The following is a 14,706-nucleotide window of genomic DNA, read 5'->3' on the forward strand; positions in this document are numbered from 1 at the left end:
AACGGAAAGAGGTGGGAGGGAAGACCTGGCAAATAGTCATTTTAGAGTGGGTGCAAATAATACCATAGATCTAGGTTGCTCAACAGTGACACTATTGACATTTTGTTGTGGGGGCTGTCCTGTGTATTGTAGGATGTTTAACAGCATCTCCGGCTTCTGCCTACTAGTTGCCAGTAACACCTCCACCTCCACGAAATTAATTGTGGAAGCCAGAATGTCTCTAGACATTGCCAGGTGTCCCTCGTGGCAGTGAATCACTTCTGCGTGAGAACCTCTGCCACTTATGAAACTATACTTTGTAATCAGATGACATTCCTGGGATTACAGTTCTCAGAGCTGCCACTGAGGAGGAGTATGGGCCCTGAAGAGTTAAGAAATAAGTTTTCCTGATAAGCAGGAGTTAATTTTGGTGGCATAAAGGAACATCTTTGTCCTAGCAATACGCCAGCAGAGATAGTGGGTGAGGTTGCTTGTGTAGCAAGCACCACTACTAGAAAAACCGAAAGTCTCTGTCATCAAGGTGGTATAGAAGTAGTGTCTGTGTAGAAGCAGGTGGTAGCCTCATCCTCATCTCAAACTTAACAGGTGATTGTGTTGCAAATATTTTCAAAAAGCTTGTGTTTTTCTTTAAGTTCTCAAAGTTTCTCTACCTGTTTCTCAAAATCCTTGACTTAGCTACATAATTGAAATATTGTATGGCACTTAACATGAGACAAACATGTGAAACAATTTTGCGGATTGCATACTGTGATAATTTTAAGTACTGCATTATTACTCATAAGTTAGTAGTTTTAGTATTGTTGCATATACCTTGAATGCCTGATGTTGAAGGGATGGCCTTGCTTTGAAAAATGTAAAATTGTGAATTTGACTTCATTTTAGACAAGCTTTGGGATGGGTCCCATTGACCTTTAGGCAGAATCTTCTTCAGTAAGTGTAGGACTGTCCATGGACTTACTCCGTGAAATAGATGTCTGTTTCAGCTTTATATTGCACTGAAGACTGTATATTAAGTGATTTAGCAAATTAAAAGAATTACTTTGAACCCAGTACTACCATCTTTCTTTCTCGTGCAAGGATTATGTTAGGTCTTCTGTTATTTGAGGAGGGTAGGAAGAGATGAAGATTATTTTCTAAACTGGAGAGTGCTCTACTTTTTTTCTCAACCTGTGCTATTATAGCAACCATATACTTCCTTTAGAAGAAATGCTTTTATCTGTGGTCTATGAGTCATAGGAACATTGGTATACAGTGTTAATTTTGTTGTAGAGTTCTTCCTATTGGTATTCCTCTATAAGACCTCTATTTTCAGGTCCTGAAATAGAACAAGCACATACATTTCACATAATCCAAGTAAGGATCCATGGAACACTGTTGATGTAAAGGAGAATTTGCATTAATTTAAAGGCAAAGGCCAAAACAGAATAAATGTTGCCTTTTTGCCATACCTGTGTTTAAAATTACTGAAGTTTGGCACTGAGAATTGAAGTTAGTTACTTCTGGTCCTGGGAGTACAGTTATTAATTCTCTAAAAAACAGGACTTAGCTAGAAACATCTCAGGTTTGTAAAATTTGAATCTTTGTAGGCCAAATGCCAGATATCTGATGTATCTAAAGTATTGGTTCTCCAGGTATGGCCTGTGAATTAGTGTCAGTGTGTGAACGCTTTGTTACCAGCTGTGACAAGTATAGGAATCGCAAGTAAGATTTTAGAGACTTTTACAATAATAGAGTACTTTAATGTCTGTGGAATCAAATATTAGAAGAATTTGAGCTTGTATTTGATTTTTCCCTTATATTTTTTCTAGTAATTCATTTTCACTTGTAAATAAAAAAGTAAAAAAATTTATGTATTTTTATTAAATAGAAAGTATTTTTTATTTACAGAAGTTACTGTGTTCTTTTGTGGTATATAATAATGCAATACTATCATATTTTATATTTACTACATTTTACAAAAGTATCAGCATATGTGGATGTAAAAATTTGGTGCTTCACCACATTTTACTGTTCTGTTGAACTTACTATAATTAGGAAGTAGGTCTATCAGAATTAATAAAGCTTTGATAATTTTTTAAGCATGATAATATTCTGAAAAATTTCATTATAGTCTTTTATCCTTGCCACTCTTTAAGTGCACAGTATAAATATAGCTGTTAACAAGAATAGCATTCATTTGTAGTTAAACTTTTTATGCTCCGTAGCAATATTTAATTAGATTTAATTCAACTTCCATATAATTCTTTAACCACTGAGTTTACATGTTTGTATGTACCTATATATGACTTCTTAATGGATTATATCGATATTTCTCTACCATCTAAATGAAAATATAGTATGAAATATAGTTCAGTATTTTCTCGATACCTTATCATTATTATTGTTAGGAAGAACATACACTACCATTCTTTGGTATCATCTGTAATACTCCTTTGCTTCTTAGTTGATTTTTGAGGGTGGGGAGGAAGGGGACCTTTGCTTTCTGTTTTCTTGGGAGATAGTATTGTGTAGTTTTTATAGCTTGATTATTGATGTTAGACCAAGGGGAGTTTGACCCTCGGTTCTGCCACTAACATCTCTATGGTTCTTTACAAATGTGAGACTTTGGTCTCCTAGTCCATAAGTGAGAATCACAGTAAGATCTCCCTAATGGGTTATGAGGATTAAGTAACATCCTGCATATAAAACACCTAGTATAGTACCTGTCTTTAGCTAACATTTATTGAAGTTATGAATAAAATATGAATATATTTTTTGTTTTTTTCTTAATGTGTATCTTTTTCTTTTTTTCTTTTTTTTAAAGATTTTATTTATTTGACAGAGAGCATGCAAGCATGGGGAGCAGTAGGCAGGAGAGGGAGAAGCAAATTCCCCCAGAGAGCAGGGGTCCTGATGTGGGGCTCGATCCTAGGAACCAGGGATCATGAGCTTAACTGAGCCACCCAGGTGCCCCTCAGTTAATGTATATCTTTTTTTTTTTTTTAAAGATTTTATTTATTTATTTGACAGAGAGAAATCACAGGTAGACAGAGAGGCAGGCAGAGAGAGAGAGAGAGAGAGAGAGGGAAGCAGGCTCCCTGCTGAGCAGAGAGCCAGATGTGGGACTTGATCCCAGGACCCTGAGATCATGACCTGAGCCGAAGGGAGAGGCTTAACCCACTGAGCCACCCAGGCGCCCCAATGTATATCTTAATAGAGTTCAAAGAAATCTACTAATTTCATATGTGTATGTAACTACCATCTAGTTCCAGGTACAGAACACTGCCAGCATTCCTAAGGATTCCCTTCAGCTCCTCTCTAGTCAGTAACCATCCCCCAAGTAATCACTACTGTGACTTCTATCACATCAGTTTTTCTTGCCTTTGAACTTCATATGAATGGAGTCATACAGTAAGGATTACGGAGGGTTGGGACCTAGCTTTTTAAATACATAATGCCTGTGAGATTTATCGATGTTATGGCAAGTATCAGTAGTTCATCCTTTTTTTTTTTACTGCTTTTGTAGCATTCCATTCTATGAATGTATCACAGTGTTTTGTTTTTTTTTTTAAGATTTTATTTATTTATTTGACAGAGAGAGATCATAAGTAGACGGAGAGGCAGGCGGGGGGTGGGGGCGGGAAGCAGGCTCCCTGCTGAGCAGAAAGCCCGATGTAGGACTCCATCCCAAGACCCTGAGATCATGACCTGAGCTGAAGGCAGCGGCCTAACCCACTGAGCCACCCAGGTGCCCCCATATCAGTTTATTTACCCTTGGTCCTTTTGATGGATTCTTGTGTTATTTGCAGTTTTGGGCTATTATGCATACAAGCTGCTGCAAAAACTGTTATTCTTAAAGCTAGTATTTGACCTTGTTTTGCAGTTTCTCAGCAATACTCTTTTCATTCTTCTTTATTTTATTTTATTTTATTTGACAGACAGAGATCACAAGTAGGCAGAGAGGCAGGCAGAGAGAAAGGAGGGGAAGCAGGCTCCCCGCTGAGCAGAGAGCCTGATGCGGGGCTCGATCCCAGGACCCTGAGATCATGACCTGAGCCGAAGGCAGAGGCCCTGACCCACTGAGCCACCCAGGCACCCCATCTTTTCATTGATTCTCATCTGCCTTATATATTTATTTATTTAGAAGATTCTATTTTTAAGTAATCTCCATACCCAGCCTGGTACTTGAATGCACAACCTTAAGACCAAGAGTCACCTACTCCACTGACTAAGCCGGCCAGGCACCTGCTCCTTTACTTTTCCAAGTTTGTTTTGTTTTTGTCTTTGTCTTTTTCTTTTTCTTTTTCTCTTTCTTTTCTTTATTTTTCAGAGAGAGATAGAGAGCACAAGCAGGGGAACCTACAGGCAGAGGGAGAAGCAGGTCTCCCTACTGAGCAGGGAGCCCAATGTGGGACTCAATCCGGGACTCTGAGATCATGACCCAAGCTGAAGGCAGACACTTAACTGACTTAGCCACACAGCTGCCCAATTTTCTAAGTTTGTTAAATTATCTTAGTAACAAGTCCCCCCCCTGGCAGCCTTAGATCCAGATTCATAACTGCTGTTCAGCTGTTTTGAGGAAACCTGATTGCTTGGGTAGAAGGAAGGATGTGTGGGTGTGTTTAAAGTTGGAGGTATTAAGAAATAAGCATGAATGAGTAAAGAAAGATTTTTGTTATCTATTCAGGTAATATGATACATGAGGTAGAACTTTAGCTAGCTGAGCCCAGATTAAAGCTTGTGGAATCATCATTGATTAGAGCAGGGCTTGGCCCCTTGTAGGTTCTCAAAAAATATGCGATGAATAAATATTTCAGGTTATCACAGACTGAATCAACATGGCAACGATAATAAAAGTAACTGAGAAAATGTGGTAAAAACTTAGGATGTAATTTGAGAGTTCACTGTATTTCCACTGTTATTTTTTTTTTTAAATGTTTATTTACTTATTTGAGAGAGCACGTACAAGCAGGGGGAGGGACAGAGGGAGAGGCAGAGAATCTCAAGCTGACTCCAAACTGAGAGCAAGTAGCCTTACACAGGGCTCAGTCTCAGAACCCTGAGATCATGACCTAAGCTGACATCAAGAGTCAGCGGCTTAACTGAGCGAGCCACAGGCGCACCTCCACTGACAATTTTGGATTTGGTTTAGGCTAAATTACTTCATTTCCCTACCATAGGTTCTCTTTCTAAAAATGTTCTTTATTCCTTAAAAAAGTTATTCCTACAAAACGTATGTTTTGTGTTGATTCTATAGATCAGTATTTCTTAAACTTGAGCATACATCACAAACATTTGGAGGACCTATTAGTACAAAAATTACCTGGCCCACCCATATAACTTCTGACTTAGTAGGCTTGGGGTGGAGCCTGGGAATTTGTATTTCTAACAAAATTGGGTGATGCTTATGCCACTTGGCCAGGGACAACACTGAGAACTACTGTGGGTCATTTTGTTTTTCTCCTTTCTGAATACTGCCAATAAACAATTGGTAAAATCATTTTCTAAGCTGCATAGAGAGCTTTTCTAGTTTTTAGAAGAGCAGCTTTTTAAATTCAGAAGCTTATAGGAAAAAGTGGCATGTTTTAAGACTTTGTGTGCCATCCTGTGTAAGCTAACCTATAACTTACCTCCTTAATTCTAACCAATTCAGACAGTAAAACTATTTTAGGTAAAAAGGATGTCCTTTTCCTCCTTATTCATGTTGCTGTGAAAGTGTGTATTCTAAAGGTTTGTGTAATTTGAAAATTTTAAATGTGTTGTTTAATTTTTCAGATAAGTAATATTATATTATTAAAATAAAACCAAGGCAGGCAATTAATAATGATGGCTTCAGTCGCAGGCTGGTTCCACCAAGGGAACAATTAAGGACCATTCAGAGAGTCACAATTTGGCATTTCTAGAATGATCACAATTCTATTAATTTTTATCTTGCCTAATTCCAAACATTTTCACTTTATAATGGCTCAGGATAGCTGGAAAGGAGAAGCAAGTGGGAGTAGAGGATGGCCTTATTTTTCTGGACAAATTCTTAACTGACGTTAAGAGATTTGTGGTAAGATTACAGATAGCTGTTGATGCGGTATTGGGCGGAGTTGTCTTTAAACTAATTTAAACACTTGCGCAGGAGTACCAAAGGTGGTTGACCCCATAGTTCCTGTGGTTTTCTTGGTGCCCTGATCTTCTAAGAATCAGAAAGAAGTTATTCATTTAACTTGTTAAAGACTGAAAACATAATGAGAAGAGCAGACTGCTTTGTTGTGTGGTTTTTGAATTTGCATTTTTTAAAATAATTTTTAATTTTTTAATAAACATATAATGTATTATTAGGATCAGACTGCTTTTTAACTCACATCTAGTATTTCATTACCTTGATTTCCTAATATGTTTTCTCTACATGGATGAATGTATACCTACAATACCTACTTACACTTGGCATGCATGTATGTGTAAATACAGAATCAAAAAGAAGTCTTTCCTGGTAACAGTTTAATATGGTATTTTCCAGTTTGAAGAAAAATTGCAATGCTTTGCCCTTTTGTGGAGAGGGGAACATACTACTGATTAGAATTCAAGGAGAAACTTCAGAAGCCTAGCTGTTAAGGCCAGAAATTATCTTGGGAGATCATTTGAAATTTGGAAAGTTGTCATTATTAATCCACATCTATAAAACAGTTTCTACTGGAATATATGGAAACTGCAGTGAAATTTGTAACAGTGACTTGTCCTTGACTTAACTAACCAAAAAGCAAGATAGATAGATAGATTTTATATATATATTTTTTGAGCCTGGTCCTGAGTTTGTGATTTGATTTTGAATTCTAGTCAGCTGTCTTGATGCAAGTGTAATACAGAAAATTAAATTAACTGAGCTATGTATTTCAATACTTTTGGGATTTCAGAGATGCTGCCTATGGAAGTTGCAATTTCTACATTACACTTCTTGACTGTTTTCATGCAGTAAAGAAGGTAAGTGATTTGTAGGATGTGCCCAGTGTTGAGTTGAAAACTATAGCCCCTAGGAGGGCTAGGCCTTCTACAAAGATCTTCCAAGATGTGTATGATGTCAGAGATATCTCATTTCCCCACTAATGTTAGAATGATGCCAAACCAGAAAAGTTTTTCTGAATCTGAGTGTTTCTCTGAATGAGTTGGGAGAAAAGCCACTTGAACAACAGAGCACAGTAAGAGATAGTTACGTAATTAGGTGCTAAATCCAGACTTGCTTTGAGTGTGTTGTGATTTCAGAGAAAAACAAGAAATAAATAGATTACTGGTTTCCAAGTTCTCTCTGATTTGTGTATTTTATGTGTCTGATAACCACCAGTCCTAATTACAACGGACATTTCTAGAACACAGTAACTGATACAAACACTTCATTTTTGTATCTTCAAGCATTCAATTTTTAATTCAACAGAAGAATTTGTATAGCCCATTAGTTTGTTACTAGGTTTTATATAAGACTAAGTAGGTCACCACTGCTTTGTCAAAGCTATTTAAAAATAACTCCTGTGTTTTATAACCAGGGCTGCCTGCTGTTCTTGACTCTGAGGGACACCTTTCATATCATATTCTAAATGAATGGGGTCCCCTGGAGTTCTGTGACGCAGCAGACTGTGGTTATAACACTCACTCCCTCAGGTGTATGTCTTGAATGTCAGGGCAGCACAGGAAATGAGAATTGCAAATCGGTTGCTCATGGATCAAATAGGCCTTCAACAACATCTCAAGTTTTATGTGACTTGTATTTTCAGAGGCAAAAGAAACCTGGGTTTACTTTCTTATATAATGAAACATGGTGGCTTTCTGAGAATTTTGAGAACGAAGCAGTAAACAAATTCAGAGATTAATTAGTATACCTTTTTTTCCCTATCTTAAGCAACAAGGTATGGAACTTAATTTTTTGGGGGGGTTTGAGTCCAGTGATAAATGGAGCTGGTTGGGTTCATTACCATAGGCTTTGAGGCAGTTCCATCAGGCCTCAGATTAGGCAAGTAATGTTCAGAGGGAGTGCTCAAGAGATGGAGGGACAGCAAAAATGGAAACGAACCCCTTCCGGTTGCAGTTATAGTTCCTGCCGGATGGGCCCCTGGGAATTGCTAATGTAGGCAGGCCTAACTGTCCTGATCCTAGGGCTCCCTTCTCTCCTTTAAAAGGAGAGGTGAAAAACTTAGCCTTGGAAATGGTCTACTCTAACATTCTATAGCAGTTTCCATTATTTCTCAGCTTAGTTTTTTTTTTTTTTTTTTTTTTAATCAGATACTACATCCAAAGTCTAATTAATTAGCAGGAACTATAGGCCAAGTTTGTTTTTCTGTCTATATGTAATTTTATTTGATGGCTTCTGATTTTCAATTTAAACATTTTTTTGTTGGTGGCTGATTTGGAATATTACTGCATATATAAAACATTTATAAATATAATTAAGACTTAATTTTAATGCAGCTTTTAATAGGCTCTCCTTATGAATAGAGTTTGCCTACAAATTACATTTTCTTGTATCATTCTGTTAGGAACATCTGTAGTTCAAATAGCATGACATATATTGAGTATTTTGAATTCAAAGAAATATAATTCATCATGGTCTTAGAATTTAAATAACTATTTTTAAAAACAGGGGCTTTTTGTTTGGTATTGTAGCCTATTTTTCATTCATATTTCCGCAGTTTAAATTTTGAAAGTTGAGTTTTTAGAGTCACCCCCTTATGAACCAAGAATACTTTGCTGATTGACAATTCTTGCTTATACAGAAAGATGAAAAGTACAATGAAGAGAATGTAGTCAATAGTAGTATATAATAACGTTGTATGGTGACTGATGGTGACTACATTTACTGTGGTGAGCACTGGGTAATACCCAGAGTTGTCAAATAATTATGTTGGACACCTGAAACTAATAAAACATTGTAAGTCAACTGTACTTCAATTAAAAATTCTTGATTATATACTGCTTGGCAAGGAGATCATCAACCAGGGAACACTTCTCAGGGGCCACCAGCTGGTTTTTGTGTCAGAAACTAGATACTCTGCTTATTTTGCTTACGTGATCTGCCCGCTGCAATTCAGAGTGAGGCCACAGAACAGAAATTTTATGGTTTTTCTTCTTATTGAAAGAAGAATTTTTTTCAAAATTTTGAATTTTGAGTAGTATCAAGAACGTTAAATCTTTTAATTCAAATTCGAAGGAATTTGAAAGTGAAAATGTTTATGAAGCGGCGGGATTTACTTAGAATAGGCTGACCTACAGTTTTCTCCTTTTTTATTTATTTAGGGATCATTGCTTGGGCATTAGATTTGAAGGCTGAATGGTATTGAGCTAATAAGTTTAGTAGCATTACTTTGAAAACTTCTTTTATTTAGCTCTGCATGGATAGGATGATTGATGAAGGAAAATTTTTAAAAATCAAATCTCATTAAAATAAATATTGTTATAATTTTCCAGATAATGGAAGCATTTAAAACACATAATCTACCTTCTTTGAAAACTAGTAAGTGGAACAAAATCTAAATATAATAATGCTCTTTTGGGGTACCTCCTGAAATTTTAATTAGGAAATTGTATTGAAAATTGTTTTCTTATTTACATCTTTATTAAAAGCTTTCCTTTGGATTTTAGGCAATGCAGTATGACTTCCTTAATTTCAACTCATTTAACCTTGATGAATATGAACACTATGAAGTAAGTTTTCAAGGATATTGCTCCTTTATTCATGTTTTACTTACAGAGGTAATATTCTTGTTTTTTAAAGAAGTGAATGATTTAGATGTGTATAGGATTAAAAAAAAAAAAATTCAGGTCTTTATCCTCTTACCCCTAGTTCAGTAGTTCCAGTTCTTAATGGTGATTTCTGCATTTGATGCATCTTTTCAGAGTTGCATGAATGTGCTTATAGGCATTTTCCTTCAATTTTCTTTTTTTTAGTGTTGATGATTGTCATATAGTGATTAAATGAGAAAATCATAAAACCCTTAACATAGGATCTGATGAGATGAGTAGTCATTATATATCTAATTACCTCTGGAAAAAATATTTTTATCATCTTTTATTGATATGAAGTCAAGACAGTATTGGTTGCAAGTTACAGAAAGTAAATAGAAATGGCTTAACTAAAAAAGGAAAATTTATTGACTTACATAAATAAAACATCTAGGAGCAGGTATAACTTCATGCATGACCTGATTAATGTACTCCAGTATTTTAAATTAGGCTAAAGCTGCCCAGTAGTGATAAAAATGGTGACCAGCAGTTTTGATTTATTCTCTCGGCAAAGTCATCAGAAAGGACCCACAAGTTCCTCATTGGCCTGCCTAGGTCGTGTCCCCAGCCCTAAACCAGACTGTGTTTCTGATGAGGGTGGTTGGTAGGTGGGCCATCTTGGTAGTTGGAGTAGAGTGCTGGGATCAGCCCTATCAAACCACCCAAACAAAAAGAGAGAGAATAAAGTCTAGGAAAGCAAAGCAATAGATGTCCTCTACATTTTTAAATGTAGTGTATTTTTTTTTTTTTTTTTTAAGAATAAGTAGTTTGGTCCTACCATTCTGCCCTTTAAATAGATAGTAAGATGCTTTGCTGAAGGTCTCTTTAGCATGAGTCCTCATGGAATCTTGTTTCTTTATGCTACTGTGGTTACCTTGAGCAGACTTTCTCACTCATAACCGAGTGATTCCACAGATAGCACTCTATGCAGCAGTATCTGGAATCCTCGGAAAACTGCCCTTTCACAATCGATTTCTAGAGTAACTATTATTTTAAACTGTTAGGTATAACCGAATTGTTTTAATAGTTACAATTAGTCACTACTGTGATATACAAAGATCTAAAGCATAGCTCAGGGGTGCCTGGGTGGCTCAGTGGGTTAAAGCCTCTGCCTTCGGCTCAGGTCATGATCTCAGGATCCTGGGATCGAGTCCCGCATCGGGCTTTCTGCTCGGCGGGGAGCCTGCTTCCTCCTCTCTCTGCCTGCCTCTCTGCCTACTTGTGATCTCTCTCTGTCCAATAAATAAATAAAATCTTTGTTTTTTAAGATTTTATTTATTTATTTGAGAGAGAGACAGTGAGAGAGAACTTGAGCGAGGAGGTCAGAGGGAGAAGCAGACTCCCCATGGAGCTGGGAGCCCGATGTGGGACTCTATCCCGGGACTCCAGGATCATGACCTGAGCTGAAGGCAGTCGTCCAACCAACTGAGCCACCCAGGCGCCCTAAATAATATCTTTAAAAAAAAAATAAAGCATAGCTCAGGATTGATTCATTCAGCCCAACCATGTCTTCTCTGGAATGGGAGTACATATCTGAAGTAAAATATATATGTAATTTGCATCTTAAACTAGTAAATATAACTTAATACCATTATTTTTGTGCTTATTCTCATAAAATTAAACATTTAAAATAAAAAATACTTTCTCCTTTTAGGCAAGTAAAACTAGTTAGACTGCCAGTTGGTATCCTTCAGTGGAGCAGAGTGGTGTCTTTATGTTACTTAGGAGTAATATAGGTGCTAATTAGTCTCCCTCTCACTAATGCAGAAATTGCAGTGTTGCGGGGAATAGCAAGGTTGCCGACAAAAGCTGTTTACTTTCAGTGAAACTGCATTGAGACCCAGGGAACTGTTTACGTAGCTACAGACCTTGGGTCGTTTTGTTCAGTCTCTGGTATATTTAAAAATTTTGGATTCCTGTCTTTCTTTGATTCCATGATGCCCATTTTTTCCCCATTTTAACTTCTCTGAATTCAGGGTGCTCTTACATACAATCTGTGATGTCTGCAAATTCAATGAAATCTAATCACAGTTTCTCATTAAAAACTCCAAATTTCTGGTTTCATTTCAAAATTGAAATATCTGGGCCCATTCTCATTCCTGCTTAGGCCTTTTTAGTGTGGAACATGGGCTCATTAATTCCCCTCACTGATAATTAAGTAAATTGGATTTGGATTACCTGACTGGCTTATAAATACTCAGGCAACTCCCAGTTTATTTCTTCCTTGTTCTTGAGTGCACATATGTATACCCCAATTGTAAAGCTAATTGATCGTGTTTTTATTGCTAGTTTTTTTTTTTTTAAGATTTTATTTATTTATTTGACAGACAGAGATCACAAGTAGGCAGAGAGGCAGGCAGAGAATGGGGTGGGGGGAGAACAGGCTCCCTGCTGAGCAGAGAGCCCAATGTGGGGCTCAATCCCTGGGCCCTGAGACCATGACCTGAGCCGGAGAAAGAGGCTTAACCCACTGAGCCACCCAGGCACCCCTTATTGCTAGTTCTCTCCTTTTCCACTATCAAGTATCTTTCCTTTCCTGCTTAAATCTTTGTGTATCCATTTCTATTATTGTTAAAGTTTAGCTATATTTATCTTATAATAATTGTTATGGAAACCTAGTTGAAAGAACTTAATAAAAGGAAGTAAAGTGTTTTAAATTTCAGTTTATATTTGTGTCTTTTTCTTGGGATATACTGTAATCTCACTGTACTTATAGTTTCAAATTTCCTGGTGGGGTTAGTGCAAATTTCTCTTACTAAATAGCTAACAAAATGATGGAAGTGTGTCTCTCTATGAGTAAAGTGTAAATATGGAGAAATCAAGAATTTCGTTGAAGGAGTCAAGATTGCTCATATTGGAAGACAGTCATTCAAGGAAAATAGAGAAGCTTCTGGATTCACTCATAGTAAAAAAAAAAAAAATGCTTTCTTATTAAGTAGAAGTAACCACATGAGAATTTATGTGGACAAAATAACCAAAATATGTAGTTATATTTTAGGTAGCAGCAGTCAGCTCTATTTTCCAAAGCTGACTATCCCAAAGAAATGCTATCTTAAGAAAAGCGATTAGGACGAGGAGAAGTTAACTTACTGTTCCCTGGGAATACTCATAGCAGGCTTAATTTTAACTTTCTTGTCTCCTGGTCATTTATATACAGTTTTGTGCTAAAAAAAAAATGGGTTTGAAGTCCTTCAGACAGTCAGTATTGAGAAGGGATGTGGACAGGAGATTAAGTCTAAAAATGAATTGTACTGATATTCCCTTTGCAGAAAGCAGAAAATGGAGATTTAAATTGGATAATACCAGACCGATTTATTGCCTTCTGTGGACCTCATTCAAGAACCAGACTTGAAAGCGGTATGTGAAAATAGGGAACCTAGTATAATTTTGTTATTGTAAGAAGTATCCATCCTGTATTTTCCTTTGGAAGAAGCCAAAGAGTTAAACCATGCTTGTCTGTCTTAACTATTTAAATAAACTTGGTAACTTTAGTACATCATTCTGCCTGGCTTTTAACTTCTTAAATTAGTGTTTGCCAGTTATAATGAAATTGGTATTCAATCCCTAGTCCAGATATTCTTTCCACCCAATTATAAGTAAAATGGTTATCTGTTGTTTTCTTTCTGCATTTGACAGCATCTGGTGAATTTCTTTATGTAGGTTACCACCAACATTCTCCTGAGGCTTATATTTCATATTTTAAGAATCACAACGTTACTACCATTATTCGTCTGAATAAAAGGATGTATGATGCCAAACGCTTTACAAATGCTGGTTTCGATCACTATGATCTTTTCTTTGCGGATGGTAGCACCCCTACTGATGCCATTGTCAAAGAATTTCTGGATATTTGTGAAAATGCAGAGGGTGCCATTGCAGTGCATTGTAAAGGTATGTTTCCAGGGTTGGTTAAAGAATGGTGCATGTGTGTATGTTTAGAAACACACCAGCCCCATTTAGATTATAAGCCAGGATACATGAAGCTGCCCTTCTTGTACTTTAAGTAAGTTGCTTTTTTCTTAAAACCACTTTGAGGTACGACTGACATTAAAAAGCTGTGCATATACAGAATGCTTTTAAAACCCTAATTTCATGTGAAAAGTATAATCTAAATTATATTCATTGGTAACCCTACAAAACCTTATCACACTGAAATGCATTCATTTAGAGGTGCCTGGGTGGCTCAATCAGTTAATTGTCCAACTCTTAGTTTTGGCTCAGGTTATGATCTCAGGGTCATGAGATCAAGTCCCATGTCAGTCTCGTGCTTTGCAGGGAATCTGCTTGAGATTCTCTCCCTCTTTCTCTCTTGATGTCCCCTGCTCTCGCACATGCATGCACTGTTTCTCTAAGTGAACAAAATCTTTTTAAAAAAGAGACATGCATTCATTTATCCCTTAAATACCTATTCAGTGCCTTTTGTTTGATATGTTCTAGAATATGTCAGTGAGAAGAGCAGACTCTAAGAGCCTTTCTTTGTGGAGCTTATAGTCTAACAAGTTCCTATGTTTTCAGCAGCTATAAAGCAGTGCCTTGGCACTTAATAAGTGTTTACTGAATAAATGATTGTGTATGAAGACATTGTGTGGTGTACTAGGGTTTATTTAACTTCTCCCCCATTTAATAATGGAAAAAAGCAACCAGATAAGAGGATCAGTAAAGAAATCGAGGATTTGAACAACACAGTAAATCAACTAGAAATAACAGACACCTTAGAACACTGCCCCCCAACAAGGGAATACACATTTGTCTCAAATATAAAGAGGCCATGGTAGTAATGGTTGCACAGCAGTGAGCTGGTTAATACCACTGAAATGTACACTTAAAAATGGTTTAAATAGGGGCGCCTGGGTGGCTCAGTGGGTTAAAGCTTCTGCCTTCAGCTCAGGTCATGATCCCAAGGTCCTGGGATCAAGCCCTGTGGCGGGGGGTGGGGGGAGGGGGGTGTCTCTGCTCAGCAGGGAGCCTGCT

General features: G+C 36.9%; 1 protein-coding gene across 7 annotated transcripts in view; it reads left to right on the plus strand.

Annotated features, from left to right (window-relative positions):
* The window catches only part of CDC14B (cell division cycle 14B), a 101,046-nt gene that overhangs the window by 65,460 nt on the left and 20,880 nt on the right, over positions 1-14,706 (plus strand). For all 7 annotated transcript variants that reach the window (XM_059411705.1, XM_059411703.1, XM_059411709.1 and 4 more), the window contains exons 6-9: positions 6,882-6,948; positions 9,595-9,657; positions 13,005-13,092; positions 13,396-13,626. In XM_059411705.1, coding sequence (XP_059267688.1) covers positions 6,882-6,948; positions 9,595-9,657; positions 13,005-13,092; positions 13,396-13,626 — 449 coding nt within the window. The remainder of the gene's footprint in view (positions 1-6,881; positions 6,949-9,594; positions 9,658-13,004; positions 13,093-13,395; positions 13,627-14,706) is intronic.

The sequence above is a fragment of the Mustela nigripes genome, chromosome 9, assembly GCF_022355385.1.
Source record: "Mustela nigripes isolate SB6536 chromosome 9, MUSNIG.SB6536, whole genome shotgun sequence".
Classification (NCBI taxonomy): Eukaryota; Metazoa; Chordata; class Mammalia; order Carnivora; family Mustelidae; genus Mustela; species Mustela nigripes.